This window comes from Entelurus aequoreus, linkage group LG11 (genome assembly GCF_033978785.1).
Source record: "Entelurus aequoreus isolate RoL-2023_Sb linkage group LG11, RoL_Eaeq_v1.1, whole genome shotgun sequence".
Classification (NCBI taxonomy): Eukaryota; Metazoa; Chordata; class Actinopteri; order Syngnathiformes; family Syngnathidae; genus Entelurus; species Entelurus aequoreus.
In genome coordinates, this window is record NC_084741.1 from 38,005,299 (window position 1) to 38,031,777 (window position 26,479).

The 26,479-nt window shown below is 41.2% G+C and overlaps 1 protein-coding gene across 6 annotated transcripts in view; it reads left to right on the forward strand.

The window, feature by feature from the left end:
- The window catches only part of aplp1 (amyloid beta (A4) precursor-like protein 1), a 120,882-nt gene extending 96,015 nt beyond the window's left edge, over positions 1-24,867 (forward strand). Inside the window, exons 8-17 of one of the 6 annotated variants that reach the window (XM_062063177.1) lie at positions 1,149-1,223; positions 1,293-1,451; positions 2,835-2,963; positions 3,075-3,174; positions 3,251-3,418; positions 3,548-3,568; positions 6,513-6,577; positions 6,666-6,731; positions 6,796-6,939; positions 20,513-24,867. In XM_062063177.1, the coding sequence (XP_061919161.1) occupies positions 1,149-1,223; positions 1,293-1,451; positions 2,835-2,963; positions 3,075-3,174; positions 3,251-3,418; positions 3,548-3,568; positions 6,513-6,577; positions 6,666-6,731; positions 6,796-6,939; positions 20,513-20,614 (1,029 nt within the window). In that variant the 3' untranslated portion in view covers positions 20,615-24,867. The remainder of the gene's footprint in view (positions 1-1,148; positions 1,224-1,292; positions 1,452-2,834; positions 2,964-3,074; positions 3,175-3,250; positions 3,419-3,547; positions 3,569-6,512; positions 6,578-6,665; positions 6,732-6,795; positions 6,940-20,512) is intronic. The other 5 variants (XM_062063180.1, XM_062063178.1, XM_062063182.1 and 2 more) reach the window with 5 other exon arrangements.
- Positions 24,868-26,479: the final 1,612 nt, after the last annotated feature.

The following is a 26,479-nucleotide window of genomic DNA, read 5'->3' on the forward strand; positions in this document are numbered from 1 at the left end:
AAATTATTGACCTATTGACTGCGTTCAGTGTGCCCAACTTCTTCAGTTTGTAGTCCACCTTGCCACATTGTCTCTCCATCCCAATGTTGTGCACAGGGGTGCCATCAATGTTACTAGCCTGTTCACTGACAGGGTCCATTGGGAAGGTCTCCTCATCCATCCTCTGCCTGGCCAGGACAGTCTTCAGATGGGGCAGCATGAGATCTGTCAGCTGCTTCACTTCATCCAAGTATTCGGCAGCCACGTCTGACACTGAGTTCAGGACATGTCCAGTGCCTGTCCAGCCACTATAGCATTCTTGGAAATGGGCTATCTTGACCTGCATGCAGCCCTTGTACCATGAACTGGCCTACACCTTTCTTTGTGGTGCTCTCCGATGCATGTTATCATTTTACCTTTCTCCTTCTCCTCAAGCTTAACCACAAATAGATACAGACTTTGAGCCTCAATTTGCTGCACAGCTGCCGTTATGCCAAAGTGTTTTCCTAAGATATTATTTTATTTTTAATGATAGAAGGGAGGAAAAGGGGGCAAAAATCATGTCCGATTTAGTTTTTTGGGTGGGGTGGGGGGTTTATTTCATGATAGCTACCAACTTCCAATACATAATATCTCTCAAATGACCCAATGCACCATCACTGAAGTGGGCGTAATCATTTTCCAAAATGTTTATTTTTAGGCCATTTATCCCCTCCCCCTGTGTCTGTGTGAAACCTGTGCTTGTCAGTGTCTGTGTGGTATACCTAATAGTGTGTGTGCAGTATGTGCACTCTTCTGTACAGTACAGTGTGCATGTCTGTTCACAGTATACAGTATTTCTTGCATAGTGCGTGCGTGTGTGTGCGCCCACACGCGCGGGGGGTTGAGGGGCCAAGACCATGTCAGGCCCAGGGGGCCAAAATTTCTTAATCCGCCCCTGGTAATGTGTGATCTCATAACTGACTGATATACCTGCGCACTGTTCACTGTTGTCACTGTATTGTCGGATGAACTGTATGTATGTATGTATGTATGTATGTATGTATGTATGTATGTAAAATGCTGTGCCTTGATGTCCAAGACAAATTTCTCCTCGGAGACAATAAAGCTAATTATTATTATTATTATTATTAAAAAGTTGAATTGCTTGAAATCATTTTATTTCTTAGATCATGAAGGAGTGGGCAGAGGCAGACAACGAGTCAAAGAATCTGCCTAAATCAGAACAACAAGCTCTTAACGAGGTAAGCTAACAATTGAATAGACTTGGTAGAATTGATCATTTATGATCTGCTGTTAACACTTATCTGCAGCACTTCCAGTCAGTGCTGCAGACTCTGGAGGAACAAGTGGCTGGCGAGAGGCAGAGACTGGTAGAGACTCACCTGGCCAGAGTGGAGTCCATTCTCAACAACAGCCGCCGCCTGGCCCTGGAGAACTACCTGACCGCCGTACAGTCTGACGAGCCGCAGGTGAGAGCATCATCACCAGGGGTGTCGAAGTGGAGGGGTGAAGGGATGCTCTACCGAGGCACCTAAGCTTTTGTAAAGTTTGAAGATTTTTTTTTCTGTCATTTACAATATGTAAGTTGTAAAAAAAAAAACATAATTGCAAAAATAAAATAGATGTCAGTGAATGTTCAATAATAGGGTATTTTGAATTGAATTAAGAATGTCTAACTACCTACACTCCCTATCAAAAAATGCAAAATGGTCCGGTCCACCTGGATAGTGGCAAACCTAACTTTGAACACGTCACTCAACACAGACGTTATGACGTCATCAAAGCTCTCCTTTAAACATTCCAACACAGCACCAGCATTTTGGAGCATGGATGAGGTGACATGAGAAAGGTCAAACTGATAAATCTAAAGGCAGTAAACTAAAGTTATCTTCATTGAAAAGTACAGTGCTTTTCCTTCAAAAATAAGGACATTTCAATGTGACCCCAAACTTTTGAACGGTAGTGTTTATATATGTATATATATATATATATGTATATATATATATATATATATATATATATATATATATATATATATATATATATATATATATATATATATATATATATATATATATATACATATATATATATATATACATATATACTCCGAGCGCGAGGATGCGTTATTGATAGGAAAATGCATTTTTAGACAATATGATTTGCCTGAGCGGCGAGGAGACACCGAGTGTAACAAGCGGTAGAAAATGGATTAGAAAGGACAGATTTTTAAAAAATAATAATAATTTAAAAAATATATATATATATATATTTTTTTTTTACTTGGGACTTCCCGTGGGCCGTAGTTTGGGGACCCCTGTTCTAAAAAAAAATCAATCAATCCAAACATACCTATAGCCCTTAATCACAGGCGTCTCAAATGGCTTCACAAACTTTCGACATCCCCTGCTCTAAAGCCACATCTGGGTAAGGAAAAACTCAAAAGTCCTCAGATGGGGGAAAAGCAGAAACTTTGAGATGTAAGGTCCTCCTTACAGAGTTAAAAAAAAAGAATAATATGTAGTGGGGTTATCTAGATGTGTTCGAGATGTTATTTCCATCTTTAAAAAGCCAAAAACCATTTAGGGTTTCCACATGGTTATGGAATTAGTTTACTGCAAACATGCATACAGTATTTTTTAAAGTGTTTTAAAAAGATGATTTCAACCAACTCCATGCAAGAAGTATTTTTTTAGTGCATGAAAACATACCTCATGAGTGTGTGTATGGGCCGGCGACGTTAGGTTTAGGGTGGGTCCTTCAGGAGTCTTGGGTCTGGGGGCCCAGGATTTGTTGCCACACCCCTGCTTGTCATCACCATCATGGCTGCTTGTCCTTCTGCGTCCTTGCAGCCCGAGCGCGTGCTGCAGGCTCTGAAGCGATACATGGCCGCAGAGCAGAAGGACCGCAGACACACGCTCAGGCACTACCAGCACATTGTGGCCGTCGACCCGCAGAAAGCTGAGCAGATGAAATTCCAGGTTAGCGATGCTTCTGATCCAAAAAAATTGATACAGCAGAACTGCTGACTCATCTGTTCTTCTGGGTTCAGTCCCAATCCGCTGAGTAAGTCAACTCCTTTTTTTTGTCAGGTGTACACACACCTGCATGTGATCGAGGAGAGGATGAACCAGAGTCTGGCGCTGCTCTACAAGGATCCCATCTTGGCCGAGGAGCTGCATGAGGATATCCGTAAGAGGAAGCCATGTTGTTGCCGGGTTTTGAAGCATCCTCTCATTTTGAGAGTGGGTCTTTCCCTGCACTGTAGAGGAGCTGGTGCGTGCAGAGCGGGGAGACATCAGCGAGCTCATGACCACCTCCTTCTCAGAGACCCACACCACCGAGGAGCTTCTGCCTGCTGAGAGCGAGGAGGAGAAGGATGACGAAGAGGAAGAGGAACGAGAATTCCAGAACAGGCCTTACCCTCCGCGCGTTGGTACGAACTGTCATTTTTTTTTCTTTAAAAGATTGTTGCACATTCAACATGTTTGGTAATCCTGCATGTCCAATCATGGCCTGGACTGCTTTTTCTAACCCCTCCTTTCTTTTCTCCTCGTCTCTGAAGAACTGCAGTCCAATAAAAAAGGTGAGCGTTTCATTGCGTGAACTGACAGACAACTACACAGATAGAAACATACATCAAAATGAAATACATCTATGAAAAGAAACCACATCATTTATCAAATTATCATTATATTGTATTGTATTGTAGTCGGTCCGAGGAATTGGGCTGTCAAACGATGACATTTAAAAAATCTCAATCATAGGGTGGTTGTGGATTAATTTCAAGTGATCAGGATTAAATATTCATTGTTGAGCTATATTTACGGTGTTTGTATAAGCAGAGACTGAAACGCACTTGATGTGTTTATCGAATACCATTAACATTATGTTCATGTCTTTGATAGAGATGTTCCGATCAGGGTTTTATGCTGCCGATTCTTATACCGATCATTTATTAGTGAGTTTGGCTGATACCAATCATATGTATTAACTGTACATTTTTAATTTATTTAAGATGAGTTCTAGTTTAACAATATAACCACAATATTTAAACTAGTTTCTTATTCTCTTTTTCTACATACAATTTTTGAGCAAAACAAAGTTAATGGTACACTATAAACAAAATCCAAAACTTGGTATCGACCCCACCGATTCATGGGTCGGTCCGCCCTCGACTTACATATGGTGTACTGACTGTGACAATGCTGACACACCAACAGTTGTTTATTTGATCCCCTCTTGAAACTCTTCTAATCTGCTTGTTAATTTCCTGTTCCAACAACACTTCTTAAAAGCATTTATTTTTTGGTGTTTGACGCTAGCTTAGCGGTTAGCTGGACTATTAGCATGCCTGCTCCTGGTGTGTAACATGTTTAGCCTCATCCTCCAGTGAAGCTTGGGGCAGCACGGTGGAACAGGGGTTAGTGCGTGTGCCTCACAATACGAAGGTCCTGGGGTCAATCCCTGAGCTCGGGGTCTTTCTGTGAGGAGTTTGCATGTTCTCCCCATCTCCCCCCACCTTCAAAGACATGCACCTGGGGATAAGTTGATTGGCAACACTAAATTGGCCCTAGTGTGTGAATGTTGTCTGTCTATCTGTGTTGACCCTGTGATGAGGTGTCCAGGGTGTACACCGTCTTCCGCCCCAGTGCAGCTGGGATAGGCTCCAGAACTCACCGCAACCCAGAAAGGGACAAGCGGTAGAAAATGGATGGATGGGAGCAGCTCCACACTGTGTATGGGGACACATAATTAGCTGCTAGCCGCTTGTCAGCCGGGAGACTAAAAATAAATACATGATGTTGCTCCAATCTTTTTTTTTCTAAATACCGTGAGTGTCAAATGGTTTAATTCTTTAAAAAATATATTTTTTCGTAAGAGTATAAAAATCCACTCTATCCCATTTTAAATAAAATTTGCTTCTAAACCAGTGGTTCTTAACCTTGTTGGAGGTACCGAACCCCACCAGTTTTATATGCGCATTCACCGAACCCTTCTTTAGTGAAAAACATATATATATATATTTTTTTCAAATTCAAGGCAACATTAGATGTTTTCTTACTGGTGCACAAAATGAACCGTGCATGAACATCACCTTGTTTAAAGAACAAAATCAACACAGTGCATGAACTCACAACAAATTACACACCTGCAACTCAGTGTGACTTCTGCTGTTGCCTTTGAGAGACCAGTTCAGATATGCGTGGCTTCACCTTGGCAAGTGCCACTCTCATGTCATTTTAAATGATAAATGATAAAATAAAATAATTTATTTATTTTCACAGCAAAGTCTGTTCCTTTTCTTCGTTTTCCACCCAGACATACAATACTAGTACACAGCTCATGAAAAACAATATTTTTTGTTATTGTCATTGTAAGTGGGCCAAAACACTTATATTAGAAAATAATCTCATGGAAATAGAAATAGAATAGAATAGAAAGTACTTTATTGATCCCTGGGGGAAATTCAGCCAAATGACAGCTGTCATTTGATTATAATAATAAAACATTTAATTTGTTATTTAGTCAGGTTTGGGACAGGTGTGCTCACATGTGCTCCACTGAGTGCTCAAGGAGTTTATGCGTTTGCTCACGCATATGGAAAATTAAAGAGAACATTGTTTGAGGGTATCCATAATACGCCGATAGGGAGCAGTTTTTATTTACACAATGAGTCGGGTGTGTCTTGACCTCCGCGGTGGAGGCTCCACCGAACCCCTGAAGCCGACTGACCGAACCCCTAGGGTTCGATCGAACCCAGGTTAAGAACCACTGCTCTAACCCTTTCAAAATAAGCCTAAATCTGCACAGATTCAGGTTGATAAACAGTAGTTTAACGGGACTCCGGACCATCGCCTGAAACCCAGAAGTGCACGGATGTGCCTCTAGGTCACGTGATTGCAACCCACCTTTAGGCACGAAAATAACAAACTCAAAACAGGTGTTGAGAGGTCAGAGGCAGGAGTGAGGTCGTTGCAGGTGAACACACGCAAAACAGAACGCGCAACCAAAATATGAGTGCTAGACAGGAACTAAAAAGTGAAATAATAATAATAATGGATTAGATCAAACACAGTAAACATCACAAAACAGGAAATGACCTGGTGTGACAGTTAATATGTTGACTGTGATATTATTTTTCTGACCAATACCCCATTTGTCAGATTGACTTGAAAATGTCCCACACAGCTCAATGGGCTGTACAAAAACACACACTGTAACTTTAGGGGGTCTAACCGAATGCACAAGAAATAGGCAAGCATGTGTGTGTAACATTTGAGCAAGGCCGGTGAAAAACATGACCGCCATCAAGCAACACGTCTTTGCAGTACTTGGCAACGAACTGTCAATAAGTCCTCAACCATTTTTCTAATTATATTAAACTTTTGCTTAAATGTGCTTATTTTGAGTGGTAAAACATTAAATATTGCAGGAGTCAGATTTACATAATAACACATTTATAAAGAATTGTTAGTGACTGAGTGTGTTGTTGTGTATGCAAGATGTTGATGATTTTGTGTTTCCAGCAGATGAATACGACTACACCGCTTCTGAGAGAGGTCCTACTTACGAATACGAGGAGAAGGTAAAGGTAATTATTTATTTTTTTTCCATTTTGCAATATTCCAAACATACTCAATGAATGAATGATGTACATTTAACCGATTCTGTCGTCTTAGATCAACACCTCTGTGGACCTCAAGCAAGTCGTCTACAAGCCTGACGAGATAGAGAGAGATGAACTGGTAAAGACTTTTTGTGACGAGTTGAATCTTATTCAGAGGTCATCTCCTACCTTTGCTCCAACAGCAACCGGACGCCTTGGAGACGTTTAACCGCGGCGCCATGGTGGGCTTGCTGGTGGTTGCGGTGGCCATCGCCATGGTGATGGTCATCAGCCTGTTGCTAGTGCGTAGGAAGCCATACGGCACCATCAGTCACGGCATCGTGGAGGTAGGATTCTATTCGGAAAGTAAAACAGCAGCAACAAGCAAAAGAGCACACGTGATAGTTAGTGAACTACTTCCTGTTTCAGGGAGGATGATTTAATGAGAAGATGGATTGTACCTTTTTAATGCAGGACTGAATGTTGCAAATGGGAAAAAGTGAGAAAATATTTATTGAGCAGAACCTTTAGCTGCAACAAAATCCCAAATATCTTTATTCATATGAAATGTATTTTATTTTCAATGTTTTCTTCTTCATATTGTTACACATTTTTTTACTAGAAAATGGCAACAATATCCTCTCATAACCTTTCATCTGAAGTGGTTTGTGCTTGGCTGAGCTGAGACATGAGCGACACTAGAATAGCTCATACTTGCCAACCCTCCCGATTTTCCCAGGACACTCCCAAATTTCAGTGCCCCTCCCAAAAATCTCCCGGGGCAACCATTCTCCCGAATTTCTCCCGATTTCCACCCGGACAACAATATTGGGGGCGTGCCTTAAAGGCACTGCCTTTAGCGTCCTCTCTCACCTGAAAAAGAGACTATTATATATGTCTCCTTTATCCATAGGTTTATCTATAACCCATAAAGTAGGCAGGCACGGAGCTATTTCTCAGCGTGTGTTTATTACAGCCGGCACGTTAATACACTGACACACAACATCCGGATTCCCATCATTCATTGCTTCAAAACTACAGCAAGTAGTAATGTCCAAAAACATAACAGAGGCGAAGCAGAAGAACGAAGAAGAGACATGGGGACGACGAGTAAGAAGAAGAAGTACGCTTGCAAGTTCCAAAATGATTGGAAAAAATGATTTCAGTTCATCCAGGACAGCTCGAAGGGGAAAGGTTATGCTGCCTGCAAATTTTGTAGATCAGACTTCTCCATTGAACATGGTGGCCGAACGGATATACTCATTCATATATATATAAGAAATACTTGAAAATATATACACCTCCCGAATTCGGAGGTCTCAAGGTTGGGAAGTATGGAATAGCTACTACCCGAGCTACAGTGCAACATTAAACAGGTAGCAAAATAATACATTAGTTGCCACTCTTCCCCTGGAATGAGACAATCTTTGGGGGAGAGATTCAAGGTCCTTGATTGCGGGATTGGGTAAACCTTCTCCTTTGTTTGTGGAGGGTTTCCTTTCTTTTGCACTTCCTCCTTATCCAGAATTTGCACATTGTTGTCCTCAAAGGCATGGTCTTTTGAGATAAGATTTAGAATCAACAGATATTGTTACAGTGTCGCATGCTGGCTGTTGTCGTGACCCCAAGATGCAGAGATGGCAGGCGACGTGCAAGTGAAAGTTTTTTTTTATTTGGGACGCAAATGAGGGGAACACAGCAGTAAATCACGGATGAGCAAAAACAAGGCAAGGCAAAACACAAAAAGATTAGTGATTAGTGACACGACACCACCTAATCACTTATCAAGAGCAGGTGTGTAGCATCAGCACTCAAGCCAAAGGTAAAGTGGCAGAGAATAGGGGCAGACAGGAAGTGAAATAAAATATAACAGCGCTGAACAGAAAATAATAAAAAATAATAAGGGAACATGAAATATAAATCCAACCTGTCATCATGACCAAAAAAAAGTCATTTTTGCGTAATATGGTTCTTTTAAAACGGCTTTGTCCAAAATGCAGCCTGAGGGCCATTTGTGGGCCACAGCTAAAGTTTTTACGGCCTTAAGCATATTCTGAAAATGCTAATACTAAAAAAAACATACAAAGTAAAATAAAAGAGCAAACAGTTGTAATGAGAAAAAGTTAAAATGCGGACACTAATAACACAACAATGACATGCATGCTGTTTTTTTACTTTAAAATATCTAGATATCGTTTTGTAAATATATGTATTGTAAAATAAAATATGTAAGGAAAGCCATCACAAGACTTTGGTATAAACTTGAACCTCCTACTTGGAATCTGTGGCTGGAAAGTATAAAGGAAATATGGAAAATGGAGAAAATGGAGAAAATGACTCATGCAGTATATTACATTTGAAGAAAAGATCTGTTAAAAAAAAGATAGCTGAAGTGGACAATTTATTTGGAAAAACAATAATGATACTTCAATGTTTGGTATTAAAGCACCTTTTTGATCATACGTAGCACATACATATATATACAAACCCCGTTTCCATATGAGTTGGGAAATGGTGTTAGATGTAAATATAAACGGAATACAATGATTTGCAAATCCTTTTCAACCCATATTCAATTGAATGCACTACAAAGACAAGATATTTGATGTTCAAACTCATAAACTTTATTTTTTTTTTGCAAATAATAATTAACTTAGAATTTCATGGCTGCAACACGTGCCAAAGTAGTTGGGAAAGGGCATGTTCACCACTGTGTTACATGGCCTTTCCTTTTAACAACACTCAGTAAACGTTTGGGAACAGAGGAGACACATTTTTTAAGCTTCTCAGGTGGAATTATTTCCCATTCTTGCTTGTTGTACAGCTTAAGTTGTTCAACAGTCCGGGGGTCTCCGTTGTGGTATTTTAGGCTTCATAATGCGCCACACATTTTCAATGGGAGACAGGTCTGGACTACAGGCAGGCCAGTCTAGTACCCGCACTCTTTTACTATGAAGCCACGTTGATGTAACACGTGGCTTGGCATTGTCTTGCTGAAATAAGCAGGGGCGTCCATGGTAACGTTGCTTGGATGGCTACATATGTTGCTCCAAAACCTGTATGTACCTTTCAGCATTAATGGCGCCTTCACAGGTGTGTAAGTTACCCATGTCTTGGGCACTAATACACCCCCATACCATCACAGATGCTGGCTTTTCAACTTTGCGCCTATATCAATCTGGATGGTTCTTTTCCTCTTTGGTCCGGAGGACACGACGTCCACAGTTTCCAAAAACTATTTGAAATGTGGACTCGTCAGACCACAGAACACTTTTCCACTTTGTATCAGTCCATCTTAGATGAGCTCAGGCCCAGCGAAGCCGACAGCGTTTCTGGGTGTTGTTGATAAACGGTTTTCGCCTTGCATAGGAGAGTTTTAACTTGCACTTACAGATGTAGCGACCAACTGTAGTTACTGACAGTGGGTTTCTGAAGTGTTCCTGAGCCCATGTGGTGATATCCTTTACACGCTGATGTCGCTTGTTGATGCAGTACAGCCTGAGGGATCGAAGGTCACAGGCTTAGCTGCTTACGTGCAGTGATTTCTCCAGATTCTCTGAACCCTTTGATGATATTACGGACCGTAGATGGTGAAATCCCTAAATTCCTTGCAATAGCTGGTTGAGAAAGGTTTTTCTTAAACTGTTCAACAATTTGCTCACGCATTTGTTGACAAAGTGGTGACCCTCGCCCCATCCTTGTTTGTGAATGACTGAGCATTTCATGGAATCTACTTTTATACCCAATCATGGCACCCACCTGTTCCCAATTTGCCTGTTCACCTGTGGGATGTTCCAAATAAGTGTTTGATGAGCATTCCTCAACTTTATCAGTATTTATTGCCACCTTTCCCAACTTCTTTGTCACGTGTTGCTGGCATCAAATTCTAAAGTTAATGATTATTTGAAAAAAAAAAAATGTTTATCAGGTTGAACATCAAATATGTTGTCTTTGTAGCATATTCAACTAAATATGGGTTGAAAATGATTAGCAAATCATTGTATTCCATTTATATTTACATCTAACACAATTTCCCAACTCATATGGAAACAGGGTTTGTATATATACACTACCGTTCAAAAGTTTGGGGTCACCCAAACAATTTTGTGGAATAGCCTTCATTTCTAAGAACAAGAATAGACTGTCGAGTTTCAGATGAAAGTTCTCTTTTTCTGGCCATTTTGAGCGTTTAATTGACCCCACAAATGTGATGCTCCAGAAACTCAATCTGCTCAAAGGAAGGTCAGTTTTGTAGCTTCTGTAACGAGCTAAACTGTTTTCAGATGTGTGAACATGATTGCACGAGGGTTTTCTAATCATCAATTAGCCTTCTGAGCCAATGAGCAAACACATTGTACCATTAGAACACTGGAGTGATAGTTGCTGGAAATGGGCCTCTATACACCTATGTAGATATTGCACCAAAAACCAGACATTTGCAGCTAGAATAGTCATTTACCACATTAGCAATGTATAGAGTGTATTTCTTTAAAGTGAAGACTAGTTTAAAGTTATCTTCATTAAAAAGTACAGTGCTTTTCCTTCAAAAATAAGGACATTTCAATGTGACCCCAAACTTTTGAACGGTAGTGTGTGTATATATATATATATATATGTATATATATATACACATATATATATATATATATATATATACAGCATGTATACATACATGTATACATATATATACATATAAACACATACATATACACCTATACATACATATACATACAAAAAGAAAAACACTGTCAGCTGTCTGAACGACTACCGGCCAGTGGCACTCACTTCTATCACAATGAAGTGTTTCGAGAAACTGGTCCGGACCCACATCCTCTCATCCCTACCGCCCGCATTGGACCCCCATCAGTTTGCCTACCGAGCCAACAGGTCTACGGAGGACGCCATCGCTACGGCTCTCCACTCCGCCATGTCCCACATGGGGGGGGGGGGGGGGGGGGGGGGGGGGGAGCTATGTACGGCTGCTCTTTGTAGACTTCAGCTCTGCATTGAATACCATCTTACCTGACAGACTGGTGACCAAGCTAGCAGACCTCGGAATATCCAACCCCACCTGTCTCTGGATTAAAGACTTCCTGACTGACCGCCGTCAGAGGGTGAGGATGGGTACCCACACCTCCACAGCCCTCAGCCTCAGCACCGGCTCACCTCAGGGCTGCGTGCTGAGCCCCCTGCTCTACTCACTCTACACCCACGACTTCACAGCCACCCACCCCGGCAATCACATCATAAAGTTTGCCGATGACACAACGGTGGTGGGCTGCATCTCTGGGGTCGACGAGACGGCATACCGGGACGAGGTGGAGCAGCTGGCAGTGTTGAGCAGGGCGAACAACCTGAAGCTGAACCAGCTCAAGACCCAGGAAGTGATCTTGGACAGCAGGAGGAGAAAAACTACCATACAGCCCCTGTACATCGACGGGGGCTGTGTGGAAAGAGTCTCATCCCTACGCTTCCTGGGAGTTCACCTGGAGGAGGACCTGTCCTGGAGGACCAACACCACGGCTATCGTCAAGAGGGCACAGCAGAGGCTCTACTTCTTGAGAGTACTCAGGAATCTCCACCTGAGACAGGATCTACTGGTGTCCTTCTACCGCTGTTCTGTGGAGAGCATCCTCACATACTGCATCTGCGTATGGTTCTGCAGCTGCACAGCAGCAGAGAGGAAAGCTCTCCAGAGGGTCGTCAAATCGCCCCAAAAAATCATTGGGTGCCCCCTCCCCTCCCTGGAAGAACTGTACAACTCCCGCTGCCTGAAGAAGGCAGCCAACATACTCAAGGACCCATCCCACCCCAGCAACAGCCACTTCGATCGGCTGCCTTCCGGCAGACGTTTCAGAACCATGCGAACCCGCACAAATAGACTCAAGAACAGTTTCTACCCCCGGGCCATAACTGCACTAAACGCAGCTGGAATGTAAAAAAAATTTAAAAAAAATAAAAAAACTCATGCCACCGGTCAATCACGATCCGGGACTGTGCGATCAGCGATTACACGCCAACTGGACAATATTTATCATATTTATTTACATATTTTAATCCAAAATAAAATGCCTGCACAGCATAGGAGGTAGGAAATACTGACTCCCACCCCATCAGCACACTGGGAACCAGCATTACTCCTCTCTAGTCAGTTCACTAGTCACTTTATACTGTCTCGTTTTTTTACATTGCCTCTTAGAGTGGTCTTGGGCCATATTGCATATTGTGTATATTGTGTTGTTTTTGTATATTGTGTGGTTTCTTCTTTTTAAAAAAAAATGCAAAGCACCTTAGGGAAGCAACCTAAATTTCGTTGTACCTGTACATGCACAATGACAATAAAGATCATTCATTCATATATACATATACACATACATACATGTCCATATATACATACATATACTGTATATGCATATTATATGTGCATATATATATATATATATATATATATATATATATATATATATATATATATATATATATATATATATATATATATATATATATATATATATATATATATATATATATATATATATATATATATATATATATATATTCTGTTCCCTCTAAAAATTCCAATAAAAAATTAAGTTTGAAAAAAAAAGTACATATATAACGATGGACGCTGCATTTTTAGCTTTGTCAGTGTTTAAGTTAAGTTAAGTTAAGTTAAAGTACCAATGATTGTCACACACACACTAGGTGTGGTGAAATTAGTCCTCTGCATTTAACCCATCCCCTTGTTCATACCCTGGGAGGTGAGGGCAGCAGTGGGCAGCAGCGGTGCCACGCCCGGGAATCATTTTTGGTGATTTAACCCCCAATTCCAACCCTTGATGCTGAGTGCCAAGCAGGGAGGTAATGGTCCCATTTAGGTTTTGTCATTATTCTGTATTGTGCATCTCTGGTAGTCCTTGTAACAATGCATTATGTAATAATAGTGCATTGTAATGCAGTTTTATTTCCACATGTTGTAAAACCACATTTTGTTATAATCTGCTGCATTTGGTAAAATAATTCTTGAACGCATTTTGTCATAAACTATGACACATTTTGTAATAATAATTACATATGGTAAATATTATAGAATGTGGGTCCTGCACTTTTTTTGATAAAGTTATGGTTATGGTATTAGTTTATTTTCGAACATGCATACAGTTACAATATTGTACATCACATATTTCCAGTTTCTCATTACAGCATGTCCGAAAAGCAGTAAAAAGAAGCAGAGCTTAAAAACATTTAATAATTTGGTCCGTTTTAAAATAGACCATCAAATTTGATGCTTTATTTAGAGAAACTACCAGAGCAACACAAAACATTTCATATTAATTTTAATTATTTTTAAAAAAATAGTAGGTTGTATCATTGGTCGAACAGAAATCAAATGGTAACTTTATTGATTATTATAGAGAATGTGATTCCAAGCTCGAGACAAATGTTACACAAATAAATTAATGACATGAACATGACCAGTGCACTTAATGTTGGAAACACTCCAATGTAATATGGATTATACTATACATCATAATAAGAATCAAAAACACTAATACAAATATGAAACAGAAAAATTATTTATTGTATCAATTTTTAATAAATGTGATGAAAATTTAGATATTTGATGCATTATGAATCGATCAACTGTCAGTTAATGTTAATAGTTATTAAATATTTTTTTCTGTTTCATCTTTCCAGTACAGTTGTTTATTTTAGTATCATGTCCAGTACAGTATATTATTAGTTCCCAAAGTTTGTAACAATATTTGCAATATGAAACAAGTTATTACGAAAAGGGCCAAAATTCAATTTAAAATGTGTTCAGGAATTGTAATACAAAATGTGGTTGATTATTGCAAAATGCAGTGTTATGTCAAGGTCAAGGTTTATTCGTTTATATAGCATATATATTTTAAAACAGCCACTACTGTACCAAAGTGCTGTACATAATAAAAACCGAGAGGTACATTTTTTTTTTTTTAAATACAGTAAGTACAGAAAATTATTCAAACTATATAAAACACAGCTAGACAAAACAATTAATAAAATGGTAAAGACAAACTAAGTGCTACACATACACAACAAAATAGGCACCATAAATAAAATAAATAAGGAGTATCCATAAAAAAGTATAAATAAAAGCACAAAAATGTCCATAAAAATGTCCAGCCCAGCTGCCAGAGCAAATAAGTGTGTTTTTAAAAAAGATTTAAAAGTCTCGAGAGATGTTGCAGCTCTAATTTGCAGAGGGAGAGTGTTCCATATTTAGGGCCTGCGACCGCAAAAGCTCTGTCTTCTTTTGTCTTCAGTCTCGACGTTTGGCACTTGAAAAAGCTTTGGTCAGATGACCTTTGAGCTTTCACCAGGGTGTGCAAAATAAGTAAATCAGATCAAATATGGCGGAGCCAGAACATGGAGAGATTTAAAGGGGAACTGCACTTTTCTGGGATGTTGCCTATTGTTCACAATCATTATGAGAGACAAGAAGACAAAAGGGTTTTTTGAGGAGGTTTTTTCCGCATTCTTTCAAAATCGGCTGATTCTCGGTGGCTAGCAATGCAGCTAATTGGAAAAAATCTATTCTACCTCTAAATCACTTTAAAAATGCATTCAAAAACCGTCAACAATACTTAATTCCGTTCCGTAACCTGTATAATAACCAAGCTGTATCGTAGGGTTGTACAGTATACCAGCATTAGTATAGTACCGCGATATGAATGAATCATATTTGGTACTATACCGCCTCTGAAAAGTACCGTTCCCCCACCCCCGCGCCCCCGTCGTCGTCACGTCGTGTCATTGCTGGTTTACAAGCAGACGAGCATGTTCGGCAGCGCACAATCACGGCGTACTTACAAGCAGACAAAGTGTGTAGACAGAAAAGGGAGAATGGACGCATTTTGGCTTAAAAACTAACGACAAAGGTGAAGTTATAACACTGAAACGCCCTCAGGAAGAGGTGCTTTAAGACATTGCTAGCTAGCTAGCAGCTAAAGTCCAATCTGCAGTGTTTTAGCGACTTCTAAGTCACTAATCCTTGTCTCCATGGCGACAGATAAAGTAAGTTTCTTACAAGTATCATCCCTGCAGGACGAGGAATAGCTAAACATGCTTCACTACACACCGTAGCTCACTGGCGTCAAATTGTAAACAAACACCATTGGTGGATCTACACCTAACATCCACTGTAATGATACCAAGTACAGGAGCGTATCTAGTCGATACTACCATGATTACGTTGATATTTTTTGGCATCACAACATCTTCTTTTGTTTTTTTAAATGTATATTATGTTTATAAACTCAGGAAATATGTCCCTGGACACATGAGGACTTTGAATATGACCAATGTATGATCCTGTAACTACTTGGTATCGGATCGATACCCAAATTTGTGGTATCATCCAAAACTAATGTAAAGCATCCAAACAACAGAAGAATAAATGATTATTACATTTTAACAGAAGTATAGATAGAACATGTTAAAAGAGAAAGTAAGCAGATATTAACAATAATTGAACAAGTAGATTAATAATTAATTTTCTACCGCTTGTCCTTAATCATTTTGACAAAATAATAGAATGATAAATGACTGCATAAGTCAGCAGACTAATTAGGAGCCTTTGTTTGCTTACACTCCTCTCTGAGCTGCCACCTTACCGTGGTAGAGGAGTTTGCGTGTCCCAATGATCCTAGGAGCTATGTTGTCTGGGGGCTTTATGCCCCCTGGTAGGGTCTCCCAAGACAAACTGGTCCTAGGTGAGGGATCAGACAAAGAGCAGCTCGAAGACCTCAATGAAAAATAAAAACTATGGACCCAGATTTCCCTCGCCCGGACGCGGGTCACCGGGGCCCCCCTCTGGAGCCAGGCCCGGAGGTGGGGCACGATGGCGAGCGCCTGGTGGCCGGGCCTGTCCCCATGGGGCCCGGCCGGGCACAGCCCGAAGAGGCAACGTGATTTCCCCCTCCTATGGGCTCACCACCCATAGCAGGGGTCATAGAGGTCAGGTGCGATGTGAGCTGGGCGGCAGCCGAAGGCAGGGCACTTGGCGGTCCGATCCTCGGCTACAGAAGCTAGCTCTTGGGACGTGGAACGTCACCTCGCTGGGGGGGAAGGAGCCTGAGCTAGTGCGCGAGGTGGAGAAGTTCCGACTAAACATAGTCGGACTCACTTCGACGCACAGCAAGGGCTCTGGAACCAGTTCTCTCGAGAGGGGCTGGACTCTCTTCTACTCTGGCGTTGCCGGCAGTGAGAGGCGACGGGCTGGGGTGGCAATTCTTGTCGCCCCCCCCGGCTCAGAGCCTGCATGTTGGAGTTCAACCCGGTGGACGAGAGGGTAGCTTCCCTCCGCCTTCGGGTGGGGGAACGGGTCCTGACTGTGGTTTGCGCTTACGCGCCAAACCGCAGCTCAAAGTACCCACCCTTTTTGGATTCACTCGAGGGAGTACTTGAGAGTGCTCCCCCGGGTGATTCCCTCGTTCTACTGGGGTACTTCAACGCTCATGTTGGCAGCGACAGTGAAACCTGGAGAGGCGTGATTGGGAAGAATGGCTGCCCGGATCTGAACCCGAGCGGTGTTTTGTTATTGGACTTTTGTGCCCGTCACAGATTGTCCATAACGAACACCATGTTCAAACATAAGGGTGTCCATATGTGCACTTGGCACCAGGACACCCTAGGCCGCAGTTCCATGATCGACTTTGTAGTTGTGTCGTCGGATTTGCGGCCTCATGTTTTGGACACTCGGGTGAAGAGAGGGGCGGAGCTTTCTACCGATCACCACCTGGTGGTGAGTTGGCTGCGATGGTGGGGGAGGATGCCGGACAGACCTGGCAGGCCCAAACGCATTGTGAGGGTTTGCTGGGAACGTCTGTCAGAGTCTCCTGTCAGAGAGAGTTTCAATTCCCACCTCCGGAAGAACTTTGAACATGTCACGAGGGAGGTGCTGGACATTGAGTCCGAATGGACCATGTTCCGCGCCTCTATTGTCGAGGCGGCTGATTGGAGCTGTGGCCGCAGGGTAGTTGGTGCCTGTCGTGGCGGTAATCCTGGAACCCGTTGGTGGACACCGGCGGTGAGGGATGCCGTCAAGCTGAAGAAGGAGTCCTATCGGGTTCTTTTGGCTCATAGGACTCCTGAGGCAGCGGACAGGTACCGACAGGCCAAGCGGTGTGCGGCTTCGGCGGTCGCGGAGGCAAAAACTCGGACATGGGAGGAGTTCGGGGAAGCCAAGGAAAACGACTTCCGGACGGCTTCGAAGCGATTCTGGACCACCATCCGCCGCCTCAGGAAGGGGAAGCAGTGCACTATCAACACTGTGTATGGTGAGGATGGTGTTCTGCTGACCTCGACTGCGGATGTTGTGGATCGGTGGAGGGAATACTTCGAAGACCTCCTCAATCCCACCAACACGTCTTCCTATGAGGAAGCAGTGCCTGGGGAATCTGTGGTGGGCTCTCCTATTTCTGGGGCTGAGGTTGCTGAGGTAGTTAAAAAGCTCCTCGGTGGCAAGGCCTCTGGGGTGGATGAGATCCGCCCGGAGTTCCTTAAGGCTCTGGATGCTGTGGGGCTGTCTTGGTTGACAAGACTCTGCAGCATCGCGTGGACATCGGGGGCGGCACCTCTGGATTGGCAGACCGGGGTGGTGGTTCCTCTCTTTAAGAAGGGGAACCGGAGGGTGTGTTCTAACTATCGTGGGATCACACTCCTCAGCCTTCCCGGTAAGGTCTATTCAGGTGTGCTGGAGAGGAGGCTACGCCGGATAGTCGAACCTCGGATTCAGGAGGAACAGTGTGGTTTTCGTCCTGGTCGTGGAACTGTGGACCAGCTCTATACTCTCGGCAGGGTCCTTGAGGGTGCATGGGAGTTTGCCCAACCAGTCTACATGTGTTTTGTGGACTTGGAGAAGGCATTCGACCGTGTCCCTCGGGAAGTCCTGTGGGGAGTGCTCAGAGAGTATGGGGTATCGGACTGTCTGATTGTGGCGGTCCGCTCCCTGTATGATCAGTGCCAGAGTTTGGTCCGCATTGCCGGCAGTAAGTCGAACACGTTTCCAGTGAGGGTTGGACTCCGCCAAGGCTGCCCTTTGTCACCGATTCTGTTCATAACTTTTATGGACAGAATTTCTAGGCGCAGTCAAGGCGTTGAGGGGATCTGGTTTGGTGGCTGCAGGATCAGGTCTCTCCTTTTTGCAGATGATGTGGTCCTGATGGCTTCATCTGGCCAGGATCTTCAGCTCTCGCTGGATCGGTTCGCAGCTGAGTGTGAAGCGACTGGGATGAGAATCAGCACCTCCATGTCCGAATCCATGGTTCTCGCCCGGAAAAGGGTGGAGTGCCATCTCCGGGTTGCGGAGGAGACCCTGCCCCAAGTGGAGGAGTTCAAGTACCTCGGAGTCTTGTTCACGAGTGAGGGAAGAGTGGATCGTGAGATCGACAGGCAGATCGGTGCGGCGTCTTCAGTAATGTGGACGCTGTATCGATCCGTTGTGGTGAAGAAGGAGCTGAGCCGGAAGGCAAAGCTCTCAATTTACCGGTCGATCTACGTTCCCATCCTCACCTATGGTCATGAGCTTTGGGTTATGACCGAAAGGACAAGATCACGGGTACAAGCGGCCGAAATTAGTTTCCTCCGCCGGGTGGCGGGGCTCTCCCTTAGTCCCTTAGAGATAGGGTAAGAAGCTCTGCCATCCGGGGGGAGCTCAAAGTAAAGCCGCTGCTCCTCCACATCGAGAGGAGCCAGATGAGGTGGTTCGGGCATCTGGTCAGGATGCCACCCGAACGCCTCCCTAGGGAGGTGTTTAGGGCACGTCCGACCGGTAGGAGTCCACGGGGAAGACCCAGGACACGTTGGGAAGACTATGTCTCCCGGCTGGCCTGGGAACGCCTCGGGATCCCCCGGGAGGAGCTGGACGAAGTGGCTGGGGAGAGGGAAGTCTGGGCTTCCCTGCTTAGGCTGCTGCCCCCGCGACCCGACCTCGGATAAGCGGAAGAAGACGGATGGATGGATGGATGGATGTTTGCTTACTTACTACTAAAAGACAAGTTGTCTAGTATGTTCATTATTTTATTGAAGGACAAACTTGCAATAAGAAACATATGTTTAATGTACCCTCAGATTTTTTTTGTTAAAATAAAGCCAATAGTGCAATTTTTTGTGGTCCTCTTTATTTAGAAAAATATCGAAAAGTATTGAAATAATTTGAGTACCGGTGCCAAAATATTGGTATCGGGACAACACTACTGTAGCGACATTGTTATTGTAAGAGCGAACACTGAAGAACTCTTTTTCTAGCGTAGTAACACATCAGCGTGCTTCGGTATCAGCCGTAAAAGCTAACTACGGCAAGAGATAAGCTAGCTTTCACAACAACACGAAACGCGTTTTGAGTTTGTAACGCACAACACTGCCATAAGACAACAATCTGTAGTTACTAAAAAACATGAACCATCATATTACAGTTTCTGTAATGTATATTATCCCACATTTCATGTTCTGTTTGTGACAACGCATGCAGTCTGTCACGATACACGCAGCATGTCAATATAAAATGTGACTCACTCTGACCATCAGCACATTTGCATATTAATGAAGACAGAGATGCAAAATGGACTGCACGCCTTATACTGCTCACTTAACAAACCTTTAGTAAGCCAGGCCCCAAGACGTTTTGCAGTGGGACCATAATGGGCCAAGCGCACTGTGAAAGCCAGAGAAGAGATCGGGCTCACCAAAAATTGATCCTTGAGGCCCCCCACAGGTTAAAGGGGCTTCTTAAATGCTGGCAACCCTTCCTAGTTTGACTGCAAAAGACTTGTCTGTCAGATAACATAATGAGGTGAAAATGTATATAATGTACCATTAATGCGTTGTTACAGTCCTCCTGGTGTGCGATTACTGAGCTTCTTGGTTTGTCCCCAGCAGGTCGACCCCATGTTGACCCCTGAAGAACGACAGCTCACCAAAATGCAAAACCACGGCTACGAAAACCCTACTTACAAATTCTTCGAGCAGATGAACTGAAGGGGGTTGCATCCCGTCGTCACGGCGATGGTGCGCCAACGTCTCCAACCGCCTGTGATGGATCTACAACATTGAGAAAATATCAATCATCTGGATAAGCTCGCTCCTCCCCCCCCCCCCCATAAAATATTGTGACCGGCAGTCGCCATTAGCAAAATGTGAATAGTAGATGAACAATCTCATCTTCATTAGATTAGATCCTGCTGTAGCGTAGAAAATACTCCCATCCAAGCTGAATGGTGCGTAATGCTTTATAATATTTATTTTTACACTTAGATAATCGTGTGTAGGCGGCCTGTTTGTCCTCATTTGAACACCAAACGACTAAGAATAAAATACATTTCACTCTACAAAATGACAAAAAGAACCTACCCTTAATAGCTGCTGTGAAAAAATTGGTAAACCCACCAGATATTCCATCTACCTTACAGTAGGGAAGGGATTCATATGGCCCCATCCCTGGGTGGAAGAGGGGAGGGTTAATCATTTTGCAATGCAGTCTGCTGAAAACGATGGAAAGCACCAGTCTGTATAGCAACTGACGCTGTGGTCAAAGTTGGAATTGCACACAAAACACATTTTAAGATTATTTAACACTCTACTGCCATCTGATGCTGAAGTTTTGTCACGTTTCATGTGTCAGGTAAAGCACGACAAATGGGGCCGAATGAATCCCCTTCCTAGTGTAGTTCCGTTGATTTGTACCGCTAGAAGCTGCAAGAAGCTACTTTTACGTAAAAGCATGACGAGTCGCTGTATGAAGCCGCTGTAATTCTTTGCGTCATTCCCATCACGTCGACACTGTAAATAACGTGGGAAGTACATCCTCCTCGTCGTTGGTGTGTAACAGAGTTTAGCCCATCCACCTCCTTTAGTAGTTCATTGTGCTGTAACGAGAAGGAGAAACATTTTCCTTACATGGCTGATTGAAAACGGACTGTTGTTAAAAAAAAAAAAAAAAATTATAAAATTTAAAAAAAAAAACAGCACAAGACGACACGGTAACTTCTTTCTGAATGTATTTAAGGTAGATGTTGAGATTCCATTTCTTTCTTTCTTTATTATTTATGTCGTTTCCCCGAGTAATAAGGCCAGGTGAGGTCATCCCAAAGGAGGTGTAAAATACTGTAGAGTGCAGAATATTTGTGTCAGTGTGTGTATTCAAGCCTAAAACACAGTACACTTAGATTTAAGTGGTGATAGTTTATCTTTAAGTATTGCCATTTTTGGACTGAGCAACACAGCATTAGCACTCTATAGACGCTTTAATACCTTTTCCTCTTGTTAGCCGCCTGCGTCGTTTTATTATAAAAGACACTTCTTGAGTAGTTTGAAGAAAGCAGGATGTAAAAATAATGCATCTTTTTTTTTTTGTGCAAAAACACTATATGTTGGAGTTTGTGTTTTGAGAGGCGGGCTATGGTTGTGTCACACTGGGTCACAGCTTTTGTATAATTTGTACAGCTATGTTAGTGAATGACAGTGAAGTACTTGCCATGATACTACCACTGAAATCATAGATGAGAATAAGCTTGCCTGTTTATGTTTTTTATTTGTATCGCAAAAACACTGAGGGTCCCCGACTGTAAGACGGAGTGTTAGGGCCACACTAAAAAGAGCAAAGTAGTGCAATAAAATTTGTATTTCATTTAATAGGATGTCTTTACTCTCGCAAAAACCATTTTCTTAGAAAAAGGTTGAATTTTTCACAAGAAAAATAGGGTTGTACTGTTACTACAAAAAAGTCGTAATCATTAAAGAACGTATTACAATTATTAGTACTGTCAATTTTTGATTTTTCCAATGAATGTATTGCTAAATTGGAAATAACTTACAATACTAATAAATTGGAAAAAAAAGTTACAAGAAAAAGTGGTGAATGTAAAAATTCCCACACGCACTTAAACACAACATTCTGAATTACTCTCTCTCTAGCAACCTGCCATATATTTTTTGACTGATTATTTGTTAAAAAAAAGATGGCATTTTATTTTATTTTATTCTTATTATTGCTATGAAACATCCATCCATCCATTTTCTACCGCTTTGTTTAAATCAAATTAATCATACATTTGTATTTTGATTAATCGCAGAAAATTACTTGCGGGCTAAATTTAAATTACTAAAAAAAAAGACCCCAATATTTTCACACAAATGCATAATTGTCAGAATGTTATACAGGAAGATTGTTGAAATGTTTTACTCACAGGTGAAACTCAAAATATTTGAATATATATGTTTGTTTATTCCAACAATATAATATATGACATAGGACCTTAACATGCAACTCAAGATATTGTATGCGTTTGTTTGATACAATTTTGATGATTATGGCTTACAGCTTATGAAAACCTTGAATTGCACATTTCAGAAAATGGGGAGGTTTTCCAAAACTGCAGTCATGATCATCAAAATTATAAAAAATAAAAGCTACACATATCTCACTTTGCATGTAATGAGTTAATATCATATATTAGTTTCAGTTGAATTGCTGACAGGAATTAACTTTTGCACAATATTAAAACAATTATAATAATTTTACCTGTAAATGCACTATATTCATTTGTTTCAAACAAAGTTGCATTTTTCTTGGTACCTAAACGCAACATTCTAAATTACCGTACTCGCTGTCCTCTCAAGCAACCTGCCATGCATTTTTTACCTAATGGTAGTGAATATTTGTTTACAAAATATTTTATTACATTATATTTTGAATAGTGCTGTCAAACAATTACTTTTTATTTTTTTAAATCAGATTAATCAGACATTTGCCTTTTGATTAATCATGATTTATTGCAGTAAATTCCTTTAAATTAGTGCTAAGTTTAAATGAACCCCAATATTTGGACACAAAAGCAATTTTATTTTCAGAATGTCATAGAGGAACATTTTTAAAGTGTTTTACTTGAATGCACATCATTTATTTGTTCAAAACTTGATAACAGTTTTATTTTCGGTACCGTTGGCGTTTATTTTTAAGTGAAATTTGCACCCATGTATGCATTGATTGACGTGATCACTGATTGTAAAGCAACCTGCTCCGCCTTTCAGGAACCATCCATTGTTAAGACAGGTAAAGTGTGGACAAAATAAATTGTGTGATTCATCTGCATTCATACATGATTAATGAGATAATTAAAAACATGAGTAAACGTGTTTACTTTGACAGCCCTAATTATAAAGATATCATATTCAGAATGTGTCTGATTCCCTTTGGATTTATGCTTGAAAAATACTACAATTTCATACAAGTCTGATTTTTTGGGGGGGAGAAAAAATTTTAACTTTTTATTCTCCAAGTAATGACTTAATTCTAGTACTATTTTATTCTTGCTGTGTCCCTAACACTCTTTCATTCCCTACCAGCATTTAGCAGATGTAGAAAGGTATATAACACTGTAGTATTCACATTTATACGTACGTTCAATTCTTCATCAGTCTGTCCCTTATTAAAAAAAAAACACCCCTTGGAATTATAACAAAAAAATAGAGATTTGAATTGCTGCATTATTGCCTTTTACAATGCTGTGTTTTGGATGTAATTATATTGTATTTTTTATTTATACTGTACGTAATAATCAGTTGGATCAAGGGTCATATGCTTTTCACGTGTAACTTTAGGAGCTTGTATAGTACAACAATGACATGTTTAATAGAAATGTGAACTCTGGTCAAGTGTATATACAACCAATTGGCAGCGTCTGGCATTAAGCACAATACAAGCAAATGACTGTGTGAGCTAGGGACGGGCTTTTCACTTAACCCAATAATCAATTATTATTTTTTTAAATACATGTTTAATGGAATGGGAGGATGTCTCTATGAATGTTCTGAACTCCTGTGTTGACTGAGCAGAAGAATGTTGTGAGAATGTAGCTCAACTTCCCATAGTTGACGTAAACAGTGCAGACCGGATCAACAGCGCCTCTGCTGGTCACAGTCATGTACTACACCACCTTTTGCCTCAATTGCTTCAAGACACAATCAATGATTAAACAATCTTTATCTTGCCCCTCCCTGGCTTGCACAGATTTTAAAATGTAAGACACTGATTGTGAACCACCTCTGATAGTAGTAGATTTTTGTTTTTCCATCTGGGCAATTACCAAACACCATGTACCAAAAAGAAGTTGAAAATCTAATTGGAGAAGAGTTGTTCTCTGTTGTGTAAATGTACTTGCAAGCAATCTGAGGCTGTAAAACCCACCACGCTAATTGATGGTATAATAAAAAAAAAATGATTGACCCATAAATTGGTGTCCTTTGTTTTATTTTTTTTACTTTACATTGAGGAAAAGGTGTTTTTTTCTTTTTCAGTGATGCGACATGAACGATGAAGTCGCGGTATAAAATCACTTTGATCTCAGTGCAGTTTAGGCAACTGGAAAATGGCTTACATAAAAAAAAACTGCAAGTCAACTGGAAAAAGATACGTAAAGAATGAGAGAATATTTGTGTTTGAACTACGTACAGAATAAATACTTTCTTGGGTTGGTTGGAAATCAATTGATTAACTTCCATTGTTTAAAAAAAAGGAGCAGAACTAGATATTTACAAGTAATGTACAATGGCAAACATGAAGTCATACCATTCAGAATTGGTCAAATTACTTTAAAAACAAGTCATTAGTAGGCCTGTCAAAAAAAATATGTGTTGAAGGCAGTAACTCATTTACAATGTTGATGTCATTAACAAACTCATGATAAGCCACACTTGGTAAATGGGTTATACTTGTGTAGCGTTTTTCTACCTTTAAAATACTCAAACCCCTTTAACACTATTTCCACATTCACCCATTCACACACTGATGGCGGGGGCTGCCATGCAAGGCCCTACCTACGACCCGTCAGGAGCAAGGGTGAAGTGTCTTACTCAAGGACGGAGGCTGCCATGCAAGGCCCTAACTACGACCCATCAGGAGCAGGGGTGAAGTGTCTTGCTCAAGGACACAACGAACGTGACTAGGATGACGGAAGCTGGGGATCGAACCAGAAACCCACAAGTTGCTGGCACGGCCGCTCTACCAATCCAATACCAAGTAGTTACAGGGGCACTATTGGTCATACCAATGGGATACTGATAATTCAAATGTTTAAATCATTGAATGATTCCAGTTATTGATCACAATTATGATCAGGTAAACCACAGAATGGTGGTATTACACCATGAATTAAATATTTAAATTATTTACTTCTACTGGCTCTGGTTTAAATCAGTTGGTTTTGCCCTGGAAGTCCTCCAGTGTCCAGGGACTGATTTCCTCAATTTGTAAACAATTAAATAAACAACTTTTGGAATCATAAAAAATATAAATCTAATCACTCGAGTAACGACCTTATACTGATATGATACTTGGTATCGTTACTGTCTATATTTGTATCGATCCGCCCACCTTTGCTTACACTCAAGAGCTCTAGCTTGCAGTTATAGCATATTCATGCTACCCATAGGGTGTCCTCCAGTGACAATGATATTTATGAAAAAAATGTAGTTTATTTGCTGCCAATGGAGGCCATTATTACTGACTTAGAAGTAGCTTTGCACTGTGAAGGGACATTGTCGCTGTCAAATTTGGAGGATGCAGCTAGAATGTGTCAACATGCATTATCACGTAATAACAATAGTATTAAAAACTCTATTGCTGAAACTGCCAGATTGATAAAAAGTTATTGTCTATATTGCGCAACCCTACTTTGTGATCATATTTTTTACTCCCAATTTGTGTTACTCTTTTTGTATTCTATTTGTTGGTGGCTTTCAAAACACCCAAAGTCGCCTTACTTGCATTAAAAAAGCATTCACGCCAAAACAAGGCATTAATAATAAGCTAAAACCGTCCAAAATAAAAAAATCTAAGAAAAAATT